Raw genomic sequence first — 23,167 nt, 5'->3', positions numbered from 1 at the left:
GTGAGAAATCCCAACAATTTGGTAGAGATGTCAAAAGTAGTTCTTAGTGGAGCAGTGACAGTGTGGCAGGTGCCTTGAACATACTGGTTTTGTGTCTGAGTGTTGTTCCAGTGGAGCAAGAGAGACCTTTTCACCTCTGGAGATGCTCTCAAACCATGTCCTGGGCTGATCCTGCAGTGTGGGCAGCAGGAGAGGGGGGGATTCTGCCCCTATCAGGTGAGACCCCACCTGCAGAGCTGCCTCCAGCCCCAGGGCCCAGCACAGGAAGGATGTGGAGCTGCTGGAGAGTCCAGAGGAGGCACCAGGATGATCCCAGCAATGGAGCAGCTCTGCTGGGAAGAAAGGTTGGGAGAGTTGGGATTGTTCAGCCTGGAAAAGAGAAGCTTTGGGGTGAGCTCATCGTGGCCTTCCAGTATCTGAAGGGAGCTTAGAGGAAAAATGGGGCAAGATTATCTACAAGGGCCTGGAGTGACAGGACAAGGGGAATGGCTTCAAACTGACAGAGAGTAGGGTTAGATTGGATATTAGGAAGAAATTCTTCCCTGCAAGAATGAAGAGGCCCTGGCAGAGATTGCCTAAAGAAGCTGTGCCTTCATCATCCCTGGAAGTGTCCAAGGCCAGGCTGGACAGAGCTTGGAACAGCCTGGTGTCATGGAAGGTGTCCATGGCAGGGAGTTGGAATTGTGTGATTTTTAAAGTCCCTTCCAGCCCAGGCAATTCTAAGATTCTGTAATTCTGTCTCACTCACTGAATAAGAGGGAGTTCTCTAACTCTGATCCCAGGTAGCCAGCTGCTGTGGTACTGAGACATCCTGCACAAGCATTGTCTTCTCAGATGATGAAGTAAAATGTTCCAAAACATAATCCTGCTTGACCCACATAAAATGTGAAATCTATTCCAGAACTCCAGCCTTCAATGTGGTTTTCTGAACCTCAGTGCATACACAAACCACCGTGGTGTATCTTTGGTGGAGAGGCAGTGTCAGGCTGGCTGTTCTTGGAGATTATATGCAGATTAGTTTTTTAATTTGTTGCTTCTGGGAGGAGTGGGAAAAGGCTCCCTGTCATTTGGGGCACCTACATTTGTGTCCAGGAAATGACTGGATGTGGCACTCAGTGCTCTGATCTGGTTGACAAGGTGATGATAGGTCACAGGTTGGACTTGATGATCTTGGAAGGCTTTTCCAACCTAAATGATTCTGTGATTTTGTTATTCTGGTTCTGTAGGACAGATTCTATGTAGCTGCTGGACCTGTGCTGAGGGTGATTGTTGTATCTGGAAAGAAGGATGTGTTTCAGTACTACAAACATCTGGGTGCTTGTTAGCTGAGCTCAGCAATAGCTGAACCCTCCCGTCATCATTAAGGTACTGCCATCTGTGCAGAGTGAAAAGAGCCTTTCTTGAAGCATAAAGGGAGAAAGCCTTAATGGAAAAAACAGAGCCATTCATGAAAACCCTTCCATTTCAGAGTAAATCCTGCTTGCTCCTAGCTAGAGGGACTGCAGATCCCTCCAGAATGCCTCCACAGCCATTCAGATGATTAGTTACTGCTTCTGGAATGACTCATTTTAACACAAATTTATGCTGTCTATGCATTGCACTCAGGGAAGCAAATACACATTTGGCTCAGTCCTCTCATTCCCCACTCTGAAACTTGAAGGGAAGTGGCTTGGATGGAGCCTTTTATTTCAGTTCTCTCCTGATACTTATTTCCCTGAAACTGTAACTCTGTGAAGTTCACATTTGAGAGTGTTTTCCTGAAATCTTTCTGGGAGGGAGCTACATTTGTGGTGCTCTCACACACTTGAATTAATTATGTTAATTTTACAGTCAATTCCGTGCTCCAGAATCACAGTGACCTTGCACATGCTTTGTGTCCTGAAATTTCCACTGTAGTGCATCACCTTAAAGATGAATGAATCAAATTCGTGGTGAAACTTTCAGAGCTGACTTTCACTTTAGTCAGTCCCTATTTTCTCTCCCAGACATCCATGTTTCTACATTTAGAACTGTCAGCATTATTAATGAAATCAGCGTGAGGGTGTACAATCTCTGGCGCTCCCAGTAAAGGTTTAGAGTGGTTCTTGTGTGGGATATGGGAGTGAAAGGCAAACTTTGCCTACAGGAGACTCTCTGGCTGTGCTGAACTTTGCACTGCAGGAAGCCTCGTCCTTCTCTGAGCAGACCCATGGTGTTTGTGGGACTGAGCTTCACAGTGGGAAGTGGAGAAAACAGGAAGAATTGACCAGATTGGAGCAATGTTGGAAAGAACTGACTTTTCCTTCTTCCTGTCCCTTCTCTGGAAAACAAGTTAAAATGGAATTATCTCCACTATAATATTTATTCTAGGTTTTTGTTTCGTTTGTTTGATTTTTTCCTCTCTTCTCCTACTGTTGCCAGTGGCCCTGAGTACTACGGGGAAGGGGTGAATAAGCAAGTATTTTCTGTGTCTTGTGGCTCTTTTGTACTTGTGAATTTAAAACTGGCTATACTTCTCCAGGAAGCACTCATTTAGAGGTTTTTTTTCCCATTCTCTTGTGTTTTTTGTTTCTAGGAAACTACTTTGCAAGTCACTTCTTTATGGGAGGTGAGAAGTTTGACACCCCTCACCCTGAGGGTTACCTTTTTGGTGAGAACATGGACTTAAACTTCCTTGGAAATAGACCAGTTCAGGCAAGTTCCTATGTTCTGTCTGCTCTTCTCTTTTTTGTTTCGTGCTTGTTTTGGAAAATCTTGTGTAGGGTAAGCAGAGGAGAGTGGCACAGACCTAAGAGGTCCTCACTGCTTGGGGAATGTCATTCCAGTCTCTTCATATGCAAACTGAGTTTTCCTGAGAAGCTGAATTCGCCTTGGAGGCTTATTTTCACTCAGGACAGAAGGAATTAGTGGTGGGGGAAGAAGAACAGGGACTCGGGAGCACAGAATTTGGGACTAATTCTGCCTGCCTGCCTGGGCAAGTGTAAAACACACTTCAGAGAAGACTGGGAAGCAGAGCCTGAAATTCCCAAGGCTCCTGGGCATGTTGGGTGTTCAACACATGCTGTTTTCTGTGTATGAGTGGCCTGACTTGGTGTAGGGCAGTGTTAAGATAGACCTTGGCATTTTGTGAATTTTATACCTAGGTGGGCTGCTCAGAAAGTCCCTCCTCTTATCCTAGCTGGAACATAAATATAATTTTGGGCCCACAGATGTCTGCGAGACTGTGAAAAGCTACTTGCTCAAGTGATTGGCTTGTTCTTGAAAAGAGAATAATGTTGTTCTGAGGGAAAGACAGGATTTTTATGCAAAGTGTTGTTTTGGATTTCTCTTGCATCTCAGAATTCCTTAAAAAGAACCAAAAGGTTACAGAGCCAGAGCCATTTGGAGATCTTTTTTGAGTGCTGGAGAGGAAAGGGAAGAGCTGCTTGCTTTGTTCACTATTTTCCTAGTTGTTTCTGCAGCTTCCAAACATGAAAATGAAAACTACAAGTCATGGTTCTCCTCATCAGAAAAGCTGTGACTATTAATTAAGACACGTTTGTAATGCTTGGTGGCAGTTTGGGATCACCCTGGTTTTACAGGGAAACTGAGGCAAGTTGGAATTGCATCAGTTACAAGCACGTTCTGTTTTCTGAGTTTCTCCTCAGGCTGTGCCACTGGTCATTTTAGAGCCACACTCAGTTCACAGGACCGACAAGGAGGAATCTAGAAAGTCTTTGTTTAAGCAGGAAGTGCAGTTGGGCAACAGAATTAGGAAGGAGGGACTTGAGCTGGATCTGTGTGATTGTATCAGTGCTGGGCAGGCCTGGGGGTGCTCTCCACATCCCCTGTGCCACGTCTGCACACAGGCCCCTCCCTGCAGGGGCTGACCTGGCAGCGTTAAATCACCTGCACGTCTCAGCCTGGGTTTCCTTGCTGACACCCCAGCACTGGGTTTCATCATTTCTCCAGAGGGGAGTGGGTGAGAGGCCATTAACACCATGGGACTTTTGCCAAGTAGGTTTAAGAGAAGGAGGCTGTTGTGGAATATAGTTTGCCTATGTAAAGTTAAAGCCCTTTGGCAGCTCTGATTAATCTTCAAGGGGAAAAAAAAAAACCACTCAAACACAGAACAGCAGCACTGTTTTCTGGACATGGGCTTTGGAGTAACTGAGGCTTTGCCTCATTTCTAAGGAAATGTGTTGGTGGTCCCTGGTGCCCAGCGGCAGGTCTGCAGTTGTACAGGTTGTGATCACCACAGTAAGCAGTTTCCTTTGCATTTCTCACTAAGATCCTGTTCTCACTAAGGAGAATTACAGTCTGAAGCATTATTATCCCTATTTAAAGGACAATCTGTGAGAGAAGGTTTCTTGACTGTAGAATAGAATGAGGCCCCCTATCCCTGTCTCTTTTCTTTTCCAGAACATTTGCCCCATTGTTTCAGAATAAAAAGAGTTTCCCCCAGTAATCCAGGGTTTCACCACGCTGATTAGCAGTCAGATCACTGCTTGCATGCTGTAATACACATGAAAGAGCTGCATTTCTTCTGCTCAAGCTGGAGGTGGATTCTTTAGTGGAAATAAAAGCTTAGGAGAACAAGGCTTTCCTGACTGAGAATTCAGGGTGGAGAGAAGGACCTCGTGAAAATGCCCTTTCTTAAAGTGTGTATTTTCAGTATGAGCTGTTGCTGGGCCAGGGCAGGATTTTCACCCTGAAACACGCTTGATTTATCTGTAAATAAAATTTGCTATTGCTGTTCCTTGTGGCTGCTGTACTGAATACCCTGAAAGCTACATGCTTCTTGATTTGGGTAAATTGCATGCTAGGTAACATGCTGCTACCTTTTATAATGTAATAACAGCAGAATGGTTTGCCTCTGTTCCAGTTTCCCTATATAACTCCAGCCCCACATGAGCCAGTGAAGACACTGAGGAGTTTGGTGAACATCCGCAAGGACTCTCTCCGACTTGTGAGGTACTGCCATTACCTGACCCTTTCATTTTACCCAACCCAGGGATCTGTCAGCCACAGCCAAACTGTACTGGTAAGGTTTTGGAGAATGGCTGATATCCAGATCCTTGTTGCTAGATATGTCCAGAGGTTTCTTTGTTCCCTTTTGAGCTTTCAAGTGGTTTATATGCTCCTTATCCAAACAATCTGTGTTTCCAAACAGGACCAATGGTGTGTCTGTTTCTGCAGGACAGACTGGAGTGGTAAACAAAGCCATGAAATCATTAGCACGAGCGGAAGATATTAGTCAGGTCAATAAACTTTACAGACAGATTCCTTCCTGCATTCCTGTGCAAGGAGAAGCCAGAGGGGAGCTGATTCTGGTGCGAGTCACGGGCCAGGAAGACTGATGGGTCTTGAGTGAAACTTCCTCAGGTTTCTCCTGCTGCCAAGATGAAGTTTTGTCCTAGTGTTATGCATTGTTTAGATGGCTTGTGTCCCACACATTGGGGAAGGACAATCATGGGGATGGTAGCTCTCACTACTCCACGCTGAGATCTGAACCAGCAGAGCTGGATTAAAGCACTGGCTCACACTCAGACCTGCAGCTGTCCCCTTTCCAACAGATGGCTGAGGTACAGGGCCCAGCATTCAGTGTTTTGTTTGGGTCTGAGCACTGGGCAGATGTCCAGGCAGAGCTTTTCCCAACCATCCTGGCTGGAGTCGCTCTGGATTGTGCATCTTGGGGCTGGCAGGGCTCCAGCTGCAGCTCCCAGCCAAGGTGGCTCTGAGAGCGTGGTGTAATATGAGCACTTTGAGTCATAACCAAAATCCCTGTTTGTTTTTATGTGAAAACAGATGTGGGTTTTTTTGTTTTGTTTTAAATGAGTAAAACCTGTGGTTTCAAAGCTGATTGAGCTTCCAAAGAAGTGACCATTGGTAAACTGCTCTGAAAGCTCTTTGGTTTTTCAGCATGAGGGTGAAGTACTTCTCTAGGAAAAAAGAGGAGGAACATAAGCCAAATGGGAAGTGGCTTTTTCCCTGGGAGAGGCCTGGCTGTGAATGGAGCAGTTGGTGTGGTTTAGTACATATAGTTCTGTCATTCTGCTTTCTGTGGTCGCACGTCCCATTTCCCCAAGCAGAGTTGCAGCTCTGGACTATTTGGAATGTAGTGTTCATGCACCTTGACATTATCTAGGTTTTCATCCATCTAATTCCTGGTACTATCAGTTCTTTTTCTGCCTCATGAGCTCTCACAGGCTCTTGTGCTGCTGCTGTGTCAGTGCTGACGACAACACTGCCAACATGACTCTATTGAATTTTGCACTGATGTAGGCCCAAAATGAGGTTTTAATTGGCAGTCCCCAAGGGTACATTCTGTCTTGTGCTTTTCTACTCTTCTGGCCCCACAGGCTTTGTCTTCCTCCCTCTGTACTCGTAAAGGACACTTTGTGCCCTCTCCAGCCTGGCTTATTCACAACCAGTCGTTAAGGTTTGCACATTCTTTCCAGAGCAGAATTTACCACGTCCTCCAACAAATATAGTGATATTGAGCCAAGTGTCCAGGTGTAAAGTTCTAAGTGTATGTTTTGGTGGTAACAACCTCATCAGCTTTTTCATAGAATCCCAGAACGGTTTGGGTTGGAAGGGACCTTAAAGACCATCTCGTTCCACCCCCTGCCATGGGGACACCTTCCACTGTCCCAGGCTGCTCCAAGCCCTGTCCAACCTGACCTTGGACACTTCAGGGATCCAGGGGCAGCCACAGCTGCTCTGAGCACCCTGTGCCTCACCACCCTCCCAGGGAACAATTCCTTCCCAATATCCCATCTATCCCTGCCCTCTGGCAGTGGGAAGCCATTGCCCCTTGTCCTATTACTTCAAGCCCCTATTGAAAGTCCCTCTTGAGCTCTCCTGGAGCCCCTTTAGGCACTGGAAGGGCTCTGAGTTCTCCCTGGAGCCTTCTCTTCTCCAGACTGAAGAGCACCAACTCTCACAGCTTGTCCTCACAGGAGAGGTGCCATGGAGGAATACAGGGAAATGTCCACTCTGGCCTTCTTGCCCAGCTCTGACCAGACAAAATTCTGAGCCTTGCCAGATCCTGAATTTTTACAGGATAAACAATAAACCTGTGGATATTGGTGTTAAAGTTCTGAGTCTTCAATGTCACCTATGAATGTTTGATTTCTGGCAGGAGGAGACTGTGAACCTCAGAGCAGGGCAGCAGGAATTTTACTGGTAACCACTAACAGAGGAAGACTTCCTTCTATTTTTCTTGTGTCCCACATTTGGCCTTGGATTAGAAACTTTGTTTTGGAGCCCCAGTACCTGTTGTGCTGGTACTGGCTGTTCCTTCTTCTCCTGAAAGCACTTCCAGCAGCAGGAGGAAGACCAGCTCAGGAGACAATGTCTGTTGTTGCACCCTGGGGCAGCTTCTCTGCTTCAGCTTCTGGGCTTTGGATAGCAGCATGGAACAAAAGCTTTGAAGGAATCAGCAACTGTAGTGGTTTGGAAGTGTGTCTGAAGCATCAGGAGTATCATGGAGAATTGTCATGGAGTGTTTTGGATAAGGACCTGAGAGAGGTGGATGGTGGGGGCTGAGGGGAGACAGGTGAGTTGCAGGGAGTGAGAGAAAGGAAATCCCTTCTCTTCCCTCTGCAGTTCAGGGGTCTGACCTTGGTTCTTGGATCTCTTCATCCTGTGGTGGAGGTGGTGAGGGGCTGGGTCTGCCTGCTCTGCAGCCCTGGATGGTGTTAAACTGAACAGATCTTTGCAGAAACCCCAAATAGGAGAACCCCTGTGTTTGATGATGCTCTCCCCTGTTCCCCTGTGAAAGTCAGTGCTGACAGAGGTATCACTAATTCTGCTCTCACTCTTTGCCTGCTCAAACACTGGGTAAATGCAGATCTCACAGCACTCAGTCAAAGGATATACTTAACCTTTATCCTGCATGTCTATGTGTTGGTCAGACTTCTGAATCTCCTCAAAGGATGAAATTGGGTTTGGCTCAACCTAGTTCTATAAAACTGCCATGGCTGCTGTTAATTATATTTTTATCTTTTAATTCTTTAACAGACAATAAAAAGCTCCAGCCTTTCCATTGTTTTATCCAGGAGTGATGTCAGACCAGGTGGCCTCAGCTCCCTTGGTCATCCTGCTTTGCCTTTTGCATCAAAACATTGGATCAGCTATTTGTTCTCAAAGGTGGTCAGTCTCTTTGCTCTGTTCCTGTGATTGTGAAGGCTCTGTGATGCACCTCTGTGCATGACCCAAAGGCACACCCAGCAATGTCACTGGTTCCCAAATCTGTGCATGCATCTGTGACCACCACACATGGACACTGTTTGTAGGGCTTGGCTAAATGGGCACCATAAAATTCAAGTGCAGGTTGAGACAGACGAGCTCTTGAAGCACCTGAACCACCTCCTTATGCCACATCCCCTTCAAAGAAAGAGGAATGCAAAATGAGTGATTTTTGTCTTGTTACTTCCCTGATGTTACATCCCACCATTCCTGCACCTTAAGGTGGCACATGAGATGTCTCTGCCTCTCAAAGTATGCACCAAAGTAGTCTTTGCTTGTTCCTCAGGTCAGCCACCATGTGTGCAGTCTTTTCTCACCTGAACTCTTTGCTCTGTGGCAGATCATAGAATCCCAGACTGGTTTGTGTTGGAAGTGACCTCAAAGCTCATCTCCTTCCACGCCCTGCCATGGGCAGGGACACCCTCCACTAGACCAGGCTGCTCCGTGCCCTGTCCAACCTGGCCTTGGATCCAGGGGCAGCCACAGCTTCTCTGGGCACCCTGTGCCAGGGACTCAGCACCCTCACTGGGAAGAATTTCTTCCTTATGTCTAATCTAACTCTGCTTTATGTCAGTGTGAATCCATTCCCCCTTGTCTTATCACTCCAGGCCCTTGTAAATAGTCTCTCTGCATCTTTCTGTCCCGTTCAGGTACTGGAAGGTTGTGAATGATTTTCTGTGCCTCCAGCAGCAGGGATGTTACAGCAGGAGGGCACAGCCTTGCTGTGACTGTCACCATTTAGGCACTGGTCCCTTGCCCTCTGCTCCAGTGGTGCTGTTCCAGGCAGACAAGGCTCAGCCTCTCTTCCCTTCCAGCAGATGCATCCTTCAGAAACCTTCCCTCCAGGCACTGCAGTGGCCCCTCAGTGGTTTCCCAGGGCAACAGATCTAGTCTAGTCTAGCTTTAACCCCATATCTCCCTGGAAGGATGGAAGCACATTCTGAGTGCTGGCAGAGAGGAGCAGGAGGGTGATCTGGGGTGCTTTTTGTGTCTTCCCTGAGAAAACAAAGCAGGCAGTGCTTGTGTCAAGGACATGTTTGTGTGTGAGCTGCCCACACCCAGGTGTCCCCATCGTTACTTGGTACTGTCACAGGGATCTCAGTCTGTGCTGTAGCTCTCACATGTGCTGGCCATCTCTGTTTAATACCTACCTGTGCATGAGTCTGAAGGAGCCTCTGCCTGCAAGAGGTGCTGGTTCTCCCACCCTGCTGCTTCTGGAAGAAGTGGCAAGTCTGTCATAGCCTGGATCCTTCGTCTCCAGCCGTGAATCCACGGAGTGCAGCACAGCAAGAGGTGACTTGTGCTGCTGCTCTCACACACAACTCTTGTGAGTAGATTGTTGGCTGTGTTCTTGGGTCAGTCCAGCACAAAATGTTGATGGCTCCTGTGTTCTTTAGGCAATTCTGCCCATCTGCCCAGTGTTTCTTCTTTACAGCCTTCAAGTGCCATGATTTCCACTTTGCAACTTTTTCACTTTTTCACAATGCAACTAGCTTGTGTGAAAATACCATCTTTCTCTGTACTGTATATCGTGTCTAGGTTTCTGCAGATGTTAAGACTCAAGTTCTTGGGATTTGTTTGTTTTGGTTTTTTTTTGGTTTTTTTCATACTGGCATGTTGGGTGTTTTTGGCTTGATTTGCTGCTCTGATCTAGGTGAACCTCTGTCAAAAACCTCTCCAAGCCCTTCAGACAGGAATGTGGGTGTGTGCTGTAGTGGCTCACTGGGGTTACATTAGTACAAATACGTGTGTTGAGTATTTGATTATACTGCTCTTAAATTTTATTTTGCACTTTCTGTATTAAATTACTGAAACTGAAAATTTCATTCTTGTTCGGTGTGGTGTTAAATAAAATTCAACCTGGAACCCTGATAATTAGTCAGCAGTTGCTGTCAGTGAACTTGGTAAATAAGGATTCCCTTGACAATTTTAGGTTGAATTATGGAGGTATGTCTGACCCATATCTGGGTATTTTTGACAGTACAGTGTATTCATCAGGGCTGTTTAGTGAGGGGAGAGGCTGATACTGTGAAGACAGAGGATGCTAAGCTTTTCCTGAATAGTTCAGCTGCTTGGCTATGACCCAGCCATCATGGCAATAAAAGTATTACTGATAAAAAAATGAGTCTGGAGCTGGATGACAAGTCAGTGCTGTTACACCCTTCAAAGGCAGCCTTGCTGCCCTCACCATTCCCACACAGCACTTGAGCTCACAGTGCTACCTGTGGTCATGGAATTTGAATTTCTGGAGAAGCTGCTGCTGCCCTGCCAGTGAATCACATCCATTTTTCTGTCACTTTGCTCTTCGAGGCAGGGGGAGCTTGGTCAGTTCAGGAGAAGAGGACACTGAGGGCAGAGCTCAGCAAGGCTGCAGCTCCTCCTGAGGGGCAGCTCCAATCTCTGGGACAGGGACAGGGTCAGGGAAGGGCTGGAGCTGGGCCAGGGCAGGTCAGGCTGGATTTTGGGAAAGGTTCTTCCCCAGAGGGTGCTGGCACTGCCCAGGCTCCCCAGGAATGGGCACAGCTCTGAGGCTGCCAGAGCTCCAGGAGGGTTTGGGCAGTGCTCAGGCACAGGGTGGGATTGTTGGGGTGTCTCTACAGGAACAGAGCTAGGACTGGATGATCCTTGGGGGTGCCTTCCCACTCAGGATATTCCATCATTCTGTGATTTTCTTGTGGTGTGTTGTGTTGGCTGCTTGTTCCAAGGCCTGCTGGTTTCTCTGGCAACTCCTGGCGCTCTGTAAGTCCCCCTGGCCCATGGCAATCTCTCACTGCCCCAGAGCTGGCTTCAGTCCTCCTCTTCTATGGATTTGTGCTTCTTCCTGCAGTAGGGAAAAGGAGTAACCCTGGCAGTGGTGATCACACAGTGGGATCCAGCTATGCAGGAGCCTGTAGCCAAATTAGGTCTCACTTTTACATTAATTGAAATAACTTCTAACCTCATTTTATTGGTTATCATGTGTTTGTTTGCAGTTGGATGTGTTAATTTTTGTTCATACAAGAAATGTGTGCAAGCTCCAGTCCTTCACAGCACCAGAGGTTTAGTTGATCATTTGTACATTTAAAGGTGTTTGAAGTTCCTGTATCTGGATGCTTTCTGAGCTAAATATTGTCTTCTGTGTGATACTGAAGGTACCTTTTGTCGAGCTTAAGGAGTTCTTTGTATTACAGAAACTGATTTTTTTGCCTGTCTCGCACCTTTTCATTGCAGAGTTAAAAGAATTACACTTTAGATTTCTCAAGTCCAGGCAGGATTTCTTTAGGCCAAATACTGAGCCTAATGTGAAGATTTAAAATGAAGGAGAATGTTTCTTCTCCTCAGTATTTGACATTCAGGATCTCCCTTTCTTGTCTCATTCTGTGTCCTGGCACTGTAAGGCTGGGTTAGATCTCTCAACACCATTGTTAGTTCACTTTAATAACTCCAGTCATATCTTGGAAGAAACTTCTTCAGGGGAAAGAATGGAAATCTGGGAAGGGCAAGCTCAGGCTGCTTTGCCTGCCCGGGACACCAAGGCTGGAGTAGTTTTGTCTTTATTTCCAGAATGATCTTGTTGATACCTCATAAAGATGTGTTCTAATCCTCTGGCATTGTCTTTCAGGTATAAAGATGATGTTGACAGCCCTACTGAGGAGAATGGGAAGCAGAAGGTCTTGTACAGCCTGGAGTTCACCTTTGATGCAGATGCCCGTGTTGCCATCACAATCTACTGCCAGGCTACAGAGGAGTTTGTTGGTGGCATGGCCGTGTAAGTCCTGGGCTAGTGGGCACATGGAGTGGCACAGGGCTGGGATGATGAGCTGTCAAACATCTCTCATTAATCACCCCTGAGGCAGGGTTGCCACACATGGTAGAGTGGGAAATTTCTTTTTTTTTTTTTCAGATAACTTTGAATATTGCTTTCCACTCCCTCACGTAGTCAATATCTTCTCTTGTTCCCTTTTTGGTTTGGTTTAAGGGTATAGGGAAACCATTCTGTGTGCAACAAAGGAGAGGAACTCACAGCTGTATGTTTTGTCAATGAAGTGTTTTGTGAGATTAAAAAACCAACCACCCTTCCTTTCAAATACTACCTATTTTTTTCCCTAGATCACCCAATTCACTGCCTATCTGTGTTCCCTGTGACAGGAGCATCTGGGCCACCAAAGTAAAGTTCAGTCTGACATTAACAGGGAAAGTCTGTGGCATTGAGGCCCACCCAAAGCCCATTTTGGGATAAATGCCCAGCTCAATACTGGGTGTTAGGAGATGGAGAGGATTTACTTCCTGAAGCCCTGTCTGTATGTGTTTCCATGCCCTCTTTCCTGACATTAGTCTTTGGTTAGCTGTGGAAAGAATGACCAAAATGTCTATTGTGGGAACCTTCTCATATCCTGATAGTACATCTCTCCAGAATTTAAAACCTTTTTATCCAAATCAGCACATTTAAACCATTCCAGTCAGCACTGTATCCCACAAGGCAATGAAAAATTTCCTCTCTATGTTAGAGCAAAGGTGGTTGGGATGTGCTCTGCCTGGTGTGAGCTGCTGATATGGTGTGGTGCACTTCCAATGGCCATGGGACAAAGAATTCCTTTGGCTCCAAGGGTAAAGGAAGATTCAGGCTGCAAAAGCTCTTGGCTTCCTTTAGTAGAGGCTTTTGGCTGACCAGAGGCTCCTGGACATAGTGCTGATGGCTTCTGCAGTAATGCTCTGGAGCTGGGGCTAAACTTTGCCTTGGTTGAAGGGACCTGCAGAGGCTTCAGCAGGTAGAAATATCTATAGCAAACCACAACAGGGCTTATTTGTTTTATGCAAAGTATAAACATCCCACTAATGATCACTGAATAGTGTATTTTTAGAAATGAGAGTAGCTCAATTCTCCAGTTCAGATATGCATTCCTTCGAACTGGAGGATACTCTGATCCAGAATTTTTGTTTAGGCCAATTTCCCTTCTTCTATTGAAGTCAATGGCTGCCTTTATTTTGGGGAGGTAATAAGTGAGCTCCTTTTTAAAGTGTGTGAAAATTATCTCTCAACAAACTCTGAATACACTTTCTGTTTAGATCCAGCTTTTCCAGAGCAGAGCTGAATACGGCCTTAGAAATCCTGATAAAGTTTCCATGTTCTGTCTCTTAGGTCCTTAGGTTTCCTGTGAATTTAGTGCTAGTGGAGGTGTTGGAATGGCAGCCTTGGAGATTGAAGTCCTCTTTCCCTAACACAGGTACAACGTGGAGAGGTGGCCAGTGTCCCTGGTGCTGCCCTGCAGTGTTCCTTGGTTTTTGACCTAAGAAGGAAACCATCCATGGGCTGATGGGGAGAACTGAGGGCCTCTGTGGCCAGGGTGGATGTATGTACATTGCTAGACTTAAGCCATGGCTCAAATCAGTAAGGCTTGGTTTAAATCATTGATTTTGATCTTGTTTTCCCCTGTTAGTTTATCCTGAAGGAGAATTTCGTTGGCATTGGTCAGTAGCAATGAAACATCTGCATCTACAGCACAGTGAGCTTCATATCAAACCTTGTGCTGTATTTTTTATGCCACAGTCTGTAAAGAATATCCATATAGTTTAAAATCTATTTTTCAGACTCCCGCTTTTGTATTTTATGTCAAAATGGCAATAACCCAAAGTTATTCTAAAAGTAAACATTTTAATTGTTTTTTTAAAGCCCACGTGTTGAACCAGGCTGTGTTGGGCTGGAATTGTACTTGAGTGACCCAAGACCAACAGTGTTTGTTCTTGTTGGTTAAACTGCTCTTTGCTGGACTTTTAAGAGACTCTCTTGTCAAGTTGTGCCTTGAAGAATAATTGCTTAATAGAATTGTTTTAGTTACCAAATATAACCACTGTTTCTGGACAAAGAGTGTTTTCAGTCCTCTGTAACTAGTAGCTCTCTTTTTGGTGGTTGGTTGGAGGAAGAAAGGAGGTTTTGGTTCACTTAAGAACACTTTTTTCCTGAAATTTAGTGCCATGCACCGAGCCAGTGACTGTCACCAGTGCTGTTATCTGTCCTTTAAAACTTGTGCAGCAAACATGAACTACCCAATGGCTTTTAAATTAAATTTGAGCAATTCGTAGATTGAGTTTCTGAACATAAACAGAGTTGTTGACTTCAAAGAATTTTTTTAAATGTGAATTTTTTTAATCCACCCTGTCCATGGTTGAGTGAGAGAGGGATGTCTGTTAGATGGCAGAGCTGAAGCCTGTGTTCCTGAACCCTCTGCATGAAACCAGGATCAACAGCAATTTCCCCACTAATGAAAAACCGGCCAATTGTTCTGTGCTGTCCTGCTGGGGGGAGCAGTTCCTGGTGCACTAAACCTTCTAAAAGGTCAAAGCACCCACATTCAGCTCTTTCTTCCACTTTTTCATTTAATAAATCATACTTTCATTCTCCATTGTACAGGAGTGATGAACTGCCTGTGTCTGCTCTGGGGTGCTTGAACAATAAATGTTATGTAAATGTGGGTGCAGGGGCTGCACCAGAAGCCAGGAAACTTTTTGGAAGGCATGATCCTGATTTCATGCAGATGTGTAGGGGGGAAGTCAGAAACAAATATAGACTTTATAAGCTGCTTTAATTCAACCCAGGCTATTTTTCCATGTGGAAGTGGCTCCTGAAGCACGTCCTGGGGCCAGTGCAGCTGCCCAAGTAGGCATCTCTGCTTCTCTGGATTTGCTGGCTGCTAGTAAAAACCTTTTGAAGCTCTGATTTCAGCTTTGCAAAGCAATTCTATAAGGGCAGTGCTGTAATTACTTTGAGTTATTCTTTTCAAATTCTAGTGGGAAAAAAAAAAAAAATCTGGGCTGCATTCTTAGAGCTCTGAGTGGAGCGAGTGCATTTCAGTGCACTAACAGGAATGCAGCTTTTCCCTGCCTGGGCTGGTGGATTTTCCTTTTCCTCAATCTCTTTTGGTGCTAACAGCTGCATTCATGGAACAAGCATGTGCAAAAGCTGTCCTGTGTGTAAATTCAACACTTCTTCTATTGCACTTGATTGGGATGAAGATGCTCTTTAAAACAAAACACCTTTTTTTTTTTTTTTTTTTTTTTTTCCACTCTCCTAAATTAATGCTGAATCCTAAAATGGGAGAAACTTTCTGGCCTCCTGTGAAAAGCAGGAATTTTCTCCCAGCTCTCAGCCTGCAGCATGGCTCTTTAGAAGTGCTAAACAAGTTATTCCTGCTTCCCTGCTGGAACAGCCACTGATCCTGATGGTATCAGCACTCCTGCAAAACTCCTGCCAGGTGGTTGTGGTCATGCAGTTTGGGGTGAGAGGAGGGAGGGGAGGGAAGAGAAGGGAAGGTGGCTATCCCTGAGCAGTGGCTTTGCTTGTTGTGGAGCCTCTGCTCACCTGAGAGCCACAGAGCTGTGTTGTGGGCCTGGCTTTGGGATTAGCTGGTTTTCATGACCAAGAAAGGTACCCTGCACTTTCTGGTACTAGTGCAGATATGTGTAGAAGCCTTTTGGATGAAACAGAAATTAGTTTAAATCTGGGAGGACTGCTGCTTCTCTCACCTTTGAAGTGCCTTTTGCTTGGTTACTTTGTGGTGAGAACTCAGTCTAAATATGAAACACAGCAGTTCTCAGAGGATGAGCTAGTGCATCACCCCAAGGGTAACAGTTCTACCTATGTCCAAGTCTCTTTAGTGGTAAAGAATTAGCACTGACCTGCCTCTGAACAGCTCAAGACTCTCCCCACCCAGTATCTTCAGTTTCATTTCTTTTTCTGGCTGTGTCCATTTTCTTTAGTTTTGGAAATCAGGAGAAGCTTGGAGGTGTGTGAGTGTGCCTCAACTACTCACTAGTGGTTGCCCATAATGTAATTTCCCTCCAGATAAAGGAGAGGGTACTCTGCATTGCATTTCCATTGTGGGGCTGGCAGCAGCTTATAGTGACTGGTTAAAAGATTCCCAGTAGTAGCCTGCCTTCTCCTGCAGTAACTGGTTCATGTGTTTGTACCTTAGATACCCTTGGTTTGGAAGACAAGTGCGTTTTTGGAGCAGGCTGCAGAGATATTTGTATTCTCTTTTTATGAGTGCATTCCTGCCTTGTCTGGCAAAATCCTGGATGTGCACACCATTAGCCTGCTCCTGGGAGGGCCCCTGGGACTGTTCCAGCTGTAGGTGTCCTGCTGACTAGCAGGAAGGATTGTGCAGTTCAAACATGACAGCAGCGGTTCTTTCCTCAGGGGAAGAAGTCAAACCAAGCCTGGAGCTGGAAGCACTTAAAAGAGCCAGTTCTGAAGGCATGAGCAATCCAGCAATCAGGAACTCATGATAAATATGACGTGAGAGCTTTGAGTCTTGCAGCCCATTCTTATGAAAAAAGATCTTCCTTTTTGGACAGAAAAGATTCTCTCCCATATCCCAGTGCTGTTGCCAAGTTCTATTTTCTCAACATAAAGAGAAAACAGAATGAAAATAGGTCAGTCTAGCTCTGCAATCCTTGCCCTTTCCAGGCTGTGCTGTTTGTGTTGCTGATGTGCAAATGGATTTATTAAAAAAATAAACCCCATTTCCTTGTTTGTTTTGCAATGCCTGCTGCACTGATCCCAAACCTCCTCCCATGGTCTTCTGGGCTGATGGGGGACGTGACACTCCAGTGATTCCCTGTGTATGGAAGTTGGAAGAGTTGGGTCCCAAAATGAAATCCAACGAGTGGCTCAGTACACGGCTGTTTTCATTCAAGCTTGCATAGGATACAGAGGCACTCATATTCCTTTGGTTATTTAGTGGCCTCTGTCTGTTCAGGGCCTTTGGAAGGTGCTCTTGCTGCTTTTGGCTGTGATGACTAATATGAATTCTTTGTGCAGAGGTTTCTTCTGTGTGATGAAATCAGAGATGAGTGCTGGGTTTTGCTAGGAACAAGCCTTTATGGCTTTGATCCAGGCACACACCAGTCCCCAAGGGAACACTGGAGTGTGCAGAGTTCACCGGCTGGAGAGCCAAATTCTGTAGATTGCAGCGAGCAGACAAGCCCTCTGTCTGTCTTAAGAGCTGTGGCCTTTGTCTCTCTGTGTAGCTGTTGTGTGAGCTTTGAAGCCTGGCTGGAGCTGGAGCGTGGTGCTCCCAGCAGCTGGAGACAGAGCTCTGCAGGGGCTGAAGGGGAATGTGGGCACTGGGGTGTCAGCTGCACGGAGAGGGGGCTGTATTTGCCTGGCTTGGAGTGGAAACTCAGTCCTGAAGGAAGCAGGAGGGGAGGAGAAGATTCTTAGAGATTTCTATTGCAATGCTTTATCACCTGCTTAACCTCCAAACTCCTTGTGGCAGCCTCTGTGGGGGGGATCTTGTCTAATTCTGACTGAGACCCAGGGCTATGGCCTTCCTGTAGTTTGGTAGTGTTTCTAATATAAGTAAAAGTCACTGAGAGTTGAAACATTTGTTCAACTTTCCTCTTCCCCAAAAGCTGACCTGTGGGATCCTGCCTCAGAATGAAATGGGAATGAGCAGGTGGGAGAGAGAGCAGGAGAGGATACTTGTTCCACATCACCTCCTGTCCCCTTTGAACAACAGCAGTACTTGACTGACTCCTTCCTCATCACCTTGCAGGAGGAGGACGCAGAGCCTGCCAGGTAGCCACAGCCTTTGGCAGTGCCAGAATTGTTTCCTGAGTGCCCTCTGAAGCTCTCTCCTTGTCCTTGGCTCATTACAGATTGCCATGAAACACATTTAGCTGCTACTAAAGAAGGACTTTTGTCTACAGTCTCTCCAAAGCACAGATTCTCTCAGCTGTTTCTAGTCAAAAGTGTTACTTAGGGGCAACACTGCTCCATGCATCCTGCTTTTCCTAAGGAATGGGGTCTGGACAGTGTTCTGTGTAAGTCAGGCAGCTTGGCAAAGATCCTTGTGTGGCACTTCTCAGTCAGGGGTCCCAGTGTGCTTGTGGGAACAGGAGCTGCCCTTTGTCTGCCCGAGACAGCCCCAGTGCCAGGCACAGCTGAGTGGGAGCACAGCAGTGAAGAAATCTGCAGGAGCTGGGACTGGTGCCCTGCTGAGAACTTCCCCAGGCACAGACCAGGGATGAGGGAAGGGGGAAACACCTCAGTGAGCATGTAGCAACAGAAGTTTAATTCTGCTTAGCCAAACTCTAGCATGGCACTTTTGACGAGGGAGCTGCTTAGGAGCTGCAGGTGCCACAGACTGAGTTTCTCTGTACAGGCAGTGAGTACTTCTCAGCTGACAGAGGAAGAGTGAGACTGGGAAATAATTTTAGTTTGTACCAGTTCTCTCAGAAATCACTGGGATATAGTCACAGGGCCTCTCATCTGCTGGTTCTCTGATACACTGGATTTAGAGAGTTTGACAGGTGGGAAGGAGGAGTCAGTGCAGAGTGCACTTTTTGTGAGTAAAGGTGTATCACAGAGCTCACAGGAGGAGATGGGCTGCATGAACCCTGAGGTCAGAGCTGGGGGCTGCTGCTGCAGCCAGCAGTGGGGTACCTCGGGTTGCTTGTGATTCTCGTGCGGCCAGGGGTACCTGAGCAAACAAACAGGTTTAAAATAATGTCACCAAGGATTTCTGCTTTGTCCCGACCTTGTAGGATAGACTCCCTTCACTTCTCCACTGTCCTGAGCTGCCAGTGGTCACACTGTCCTCCTCTGGATGGAGGCCTGGCCCAGTGCAGTATGAGCAACAGCAGCCCAAACATTCAGCTTTCATACCTCATGCAGAGAGAGGCAGCGTGTTGCTTCTCTGCTGTGCTTTATCTTTGATACATGCTCTCTTTTTCTGTAACACATCTGCCCAGCTCTATGGAGTTTCCCTGCTGTTGTTTGCTGTGAGCCCCCAGCAACACAGGCAGGGAATAGATGACAGTGAATACAGTAGATGCCAACCAGAGGGGCAGGGGATGGGTAGAGGCCCCTTAGACCCTGATATGCAGGATATCTGCTTTGAAACAGCTTATCAAGTTTCCCTCCTGTGTAGCACAGGGAGTGTTGAGTGTTGTTTTGTGCAGAGAACCTTTGCATCCCATTGGAAGGATGATCCATTTCTGTCAGTCAGGGGCCATCAGACTTGCAGGGAATTCACCAGCCCACTGGCTGCTGGCTGCAGGTGTTCAGAGTTACCTGGATGTTCAGATCCAAGTCTGATGTGTTTTGGCAATGGGGGCCAGGCAGTCACACAGTCTGAGGCATAAAGCTCACTTGGAGAAGCCTCCTTAATAATTTTGTCCTGCTCTTCAGCTCAGAAAATCTATATTCCTCATTTATTTCTTTTCCCAGGGATGGTGAGAGCAGCAAGTCAATGTGAGTATTATTCTGCCCTGTCCTCCTTGGAAGAGTGTTATTTGTTTTTCTGTTGCAGCCTAGTTTGGGTTTCTGATGCTGTAAATGCAGGTCCTCCAGCATTCCTGGCACTCAGCAGCATCATGTTTACACCCCTTTCCCACCTCCACTCTCTCCTCTGCACTTTATTCCCAGTAAGTTCCTGACTTGCTGTCACCTTAGATAAGTCACTCTTCCATCTCCTGCTTTCCCAGCTGTGGAGGGAGAATTGTGCCTCTCTGCAGAGCTGGGAGGCTTTGAGAGTACCACAAAAGGAGCTAGATACAGGCTTGCTCTATTCATTGTGCTTGACAACTCAGTAAATAAAACTTCACTCAATTGCTCGCTCTGTAATTCACATATAAAAGACCTGTCACTCTGATCTCCCCCACACCATGCTTGAAATGCAAAGGATGGAGTGAGACCTTATAGTAAAGCAGCACAATTTCAGATAGTACAGAATGGGCTCTGAGGGTATAGTCTTAAATAACTTAATGCACCTGCCTTGGCAGGAAGAACAGAGTTCATGTGATGGACCTGCCTTTTGTCACGACCTTTGAGCATTTAATGTGGACCTTGTGACACTTGACCTTCTGGATCCTCAGAGGGTGCCAGAACTGTTGTAGCTTTCCAGAGAAAAGCAGAGTATTTTCTTGTAGAGCTGGAGCCTGTCTTGTCACTGTGCTGAAGGAGGATGTTGCTGCAGTGTCTCTTGGGCAGGGGATCTCTCACCTCTCCAGTTTGTCAGTGTGCTCTGAGCACACAGTTGGTAATTTGAAAGAAATTGGTGATAAAGTCAGCTTCAGCTGTTCCCACCCTGCTTTGGGATTCACTGCCTCCTCTCCTGTGCCAGAACTGGGAGAGGCTCTGCACATCCAGCTCAAGACATCACCCTCCAGAAAGGGGGAGTGGGCAGGGAGGGCAGCACCAGGTGGGCTCAGGGTGCAGAAGATGGTGGATAGCAGCTGTGGTCCCATTCCAGATGTTTATTCCAGCCAGGCAGTGCTGGTGTTTCAGTGAAAAGCTTTGAGACAGTGAAAGAATTGTGACTCTTCTCTGGGTGGCCAGGGTGGAGGATGGTTGGTGTCTCTCAGGTGGTGTTGGTAGCCCTGCAACACCCCTGGGGAAGCCCAGGAGGGATTGAGGAGTGGATTGGAATGGCTTAGCAGGATGGTGGAAGCCAAGCAGCATTTCCCACTGTGGGGCTGTCCCACAGAGTCACAGGAGAGCTTTCAGCACTGAGCTGGGTTGTCTGTTCCCAGTGTTAGGTCATAGCTCGTTCTTGCTGGGTTTCCTGCAGAAATCAGGACTGTGCTGGGCTTAAAGCCAGCATTGCCTAGGCCATGGACTTAGGGAGCAGGCCTTTGCCAAGCTGCTGCACCCCCCTGTACTCCAACACCCAGGCAGGTCAGTATGGACACGATCAGACCTTGCCTGTCTGCGCTGCTTTCTCTTTCCTGTGCTCACCTTCTTGCTTTGACCTTTCCCTTCCCTCTTTGTGTCCCCACTGAATGGCTGCCAGCCCCTGCCAGCTCTGCCCTTAGAGCTGCCACTTGTGATCCCTGAAAGGCCGACGGGCGGGAGCGAGCGAGAGGCGGGCAGGGAGCAGCCGTTTGTTACAGCGAGTTTTCTTTTTCCCCTTCCTTCAGATACAGCACAAAGAATCCCTCTCTGCAGTCCGAGACAGTTCATTACAAGAGAGGGGTAAGCCAGCAATTCTCCCTGCCTTCCTTCAAGATTGATTTCTCAGAGTGGAAGGACGATGAGGTGAGTGTCTTCGCGGTGTCCCCTTCTTTCCGCACCCTGTTGTCCCCGAAGCACTGGCCTCTGTTTAGTGCCATGCAGTTATGGCTGGAAGACCCTTTCTCCCAGCTCCTCCAGTGTGTTTTGTGGATACTGCCCTGGGAGGAGCAGCATGGGAACTTGGCAGATCAGGCCAACTGGGAGGAAATCCAGAGAAGTGACTTTTGATATCACTGATCAGCTGATTTATGAGGGAGGCTGCAGAGATTGCCACTGGAGCTTGTCCTGGAAAACCTGCTTTCCTTGGCCTTCTTCTCCCTGCTAGCCAAAGAGGTTGTGGGAGCAAATGTCTGTCATGATCTCGGTTTTTGTGGGTTTTAGTTGTAAGATTTTGGGGTTTTTTGGGTGGTCCTCTAGAACAATGGTCTCCAAAGTGAGGTGCATGCAATACAATTCATTGGGATGTGGCAAGCACTTCAGAACCACGTGTATATAACCACAGATGATAAGCACACATATTTTGGGAATATGCGCTGAAAACACGTTACTAATGGGATGAATAGTCAGAATAATTTGGAGACCACTGCCCTGGAAGAGTTCTGTTCTGTTAAAGGGCCACATCCTGCACTGTTATCTGTAGCAGTACAGTGTTGTGAGGGGATATTCTCCTTCTGGGGCAGACTTACACTGGTGCATCAATGCTGAATAAGGGAATGTTTTCCTCTTCTTAATTTAGCCCATAACTGCAAATAGACCAGGACTTGGTTTTAATTAAGGTTTGTGGTTTTTCTGCATACCAAGATTTGCGGAGTCCTATTAATTTTTGTATATTTGGTATCTGCAAAATTCCAACATGGGCAGTAAGCCTCTTGTTTCTGAGCCTTAAAACTTTCACCCAAGGGCTTCCTCTGCACATGGCATAGGGAAAGAAAGCCTTGGTCTTTCCCTTGCTCTGTGCAGAATTGTGGTAAGAGATTTCAAAGGTAGAGTAGTTGGTCTGTAGCTACTGCTAATATATTTGTTCCTGTGGACCCCTCTCCCAGGTAGTGCACACTGATAATGTTGGTCATTTCTGACCCAAGCCTGTGCAAGTGTATTGTGTATGTGAACCTTGCTAGATAACTCTACCTATTAAAAAAAAAAAAAAAAAAAGAAAAAAAAAAGAAAAAAAAAAGAAAAAAAGAGTAATCTTTCATGTATTTGAAAGATTGAATAGCTATTGTCCTGAAGTTACAGTTACAACTATAATCAGTCCCGTGCTTTAAATGCCGTGGTGGTTACCAAGAGCCTGCAGAGTCTGGTCTCCTGATGTCTTGGCTTCTCTGCCAATAGATGATTTCACAAGTTCTGCCTAAAAAAGCCTGGAAGAGCTGCTTTTCAATCCCTTCTGTTGTCTGAGAGAGTTCAGTTCGCTTTCTTCTTAAAGAATTGAGAAGCTTAATTTTTACTTTTGTTCCTGTCAGCAAGGTTTTAACTCAAGTACTAAAGTCATATCCCTTTGACAGCTTAAAGGAAATGTGAGTTTCCAGCTCTCTTTGCTTGTTCTGCTGCATCCTTTGTTTCTTCTTTTTTCATTGGTGTTACTGGGAGCTGGAAAAAATGTGGAACAAGCACTGTGATTCCTAAGAGTTTCCCCTCCCATGTCAGCTCTGTGTTACATATTGGTCCTTGTCCTAAATCTTCTAAAACTGGTCACCAAAATGTAGCACTTCTATCTGAGACAGCTGGCAGTGTCTTAGCTGTGTGCAATTGACATTTCAGATTTCTTTCCAGCTTTATTATTGGTGTTATTCAAAACCCCCAGATTTATTTCATATTTTTGCTTACCGTTATACTCAGATATGATGTAGATCTTGGCTGGGGAAGAAGGGAGACTGATGTTTGTTATGTTGGGTTGTTCTGTGAAAAACTATAAAAGTTTATCTTCTTCATTTACTGATTTGCTTGGAAATTATAGAGTAT

At 46.3% G+C, this 23,167-nt stretch overlaps 1 protein-coding gene across 7 annotated transcripts in view; it reads left to right on the top strand.

The window, feature by feature from the left end:
• The window catches only part of MGRN1 (mahogunin ring finger 1), a 50,406-nt gene that overhangs the window by 5,665 nt on the left and 21,574 nt on the right, over positions 1–23,167 (top strand). For 4 of the 7 annotated variants that reach the window (XM_072935549.1, XM_072935553.1, XM_072935552.1 and 1 more), the window contains exons 2-5: positions 2,555–2,673; positions 4,844–4,932; positions 11,813–11,959; positions 21,112–21,229. In XM_072935549.1, coding sequence (XP_072791650.1) covers positions 2,555–2,673; positions 4,844–4,932; positions 11,813–11,959; positions 21,112–21,229 — 473 coding nt within the window. Of the gene's footprint in view, positions 1–2,554; positions 2,674–4,843; positions 4,933–11,812; positions 11,960–19,420; positions 19,445–21,111; positions 21,230–23,167 lie in introns of all 7 variants that reach the window. The other 3 variants (XM_072935548.1, XM_072935551.1, XM_072935550.1) reach the window with 1 other exon arrangement.

The sequence above is a fragment of the Taeniopygia guttata genome, chromosome 14, assembly GCF_048771995.1.
Source record: "Taeniopygia guttata chromosome 14, bTaeGut7.mat, whole genome shotgun sequence".
Classification (NCBI taxonomy): Eukaryota; Metazoa; Chordata; class Aves; order Passeriformes; family Estrildidae; genus Taeniopygia; species Taeniopygia guttata.
Note: the sequence above shows the minus strand (reverse complement) of the source record. Positions and strands in the feature narration are given on the sequence as shown.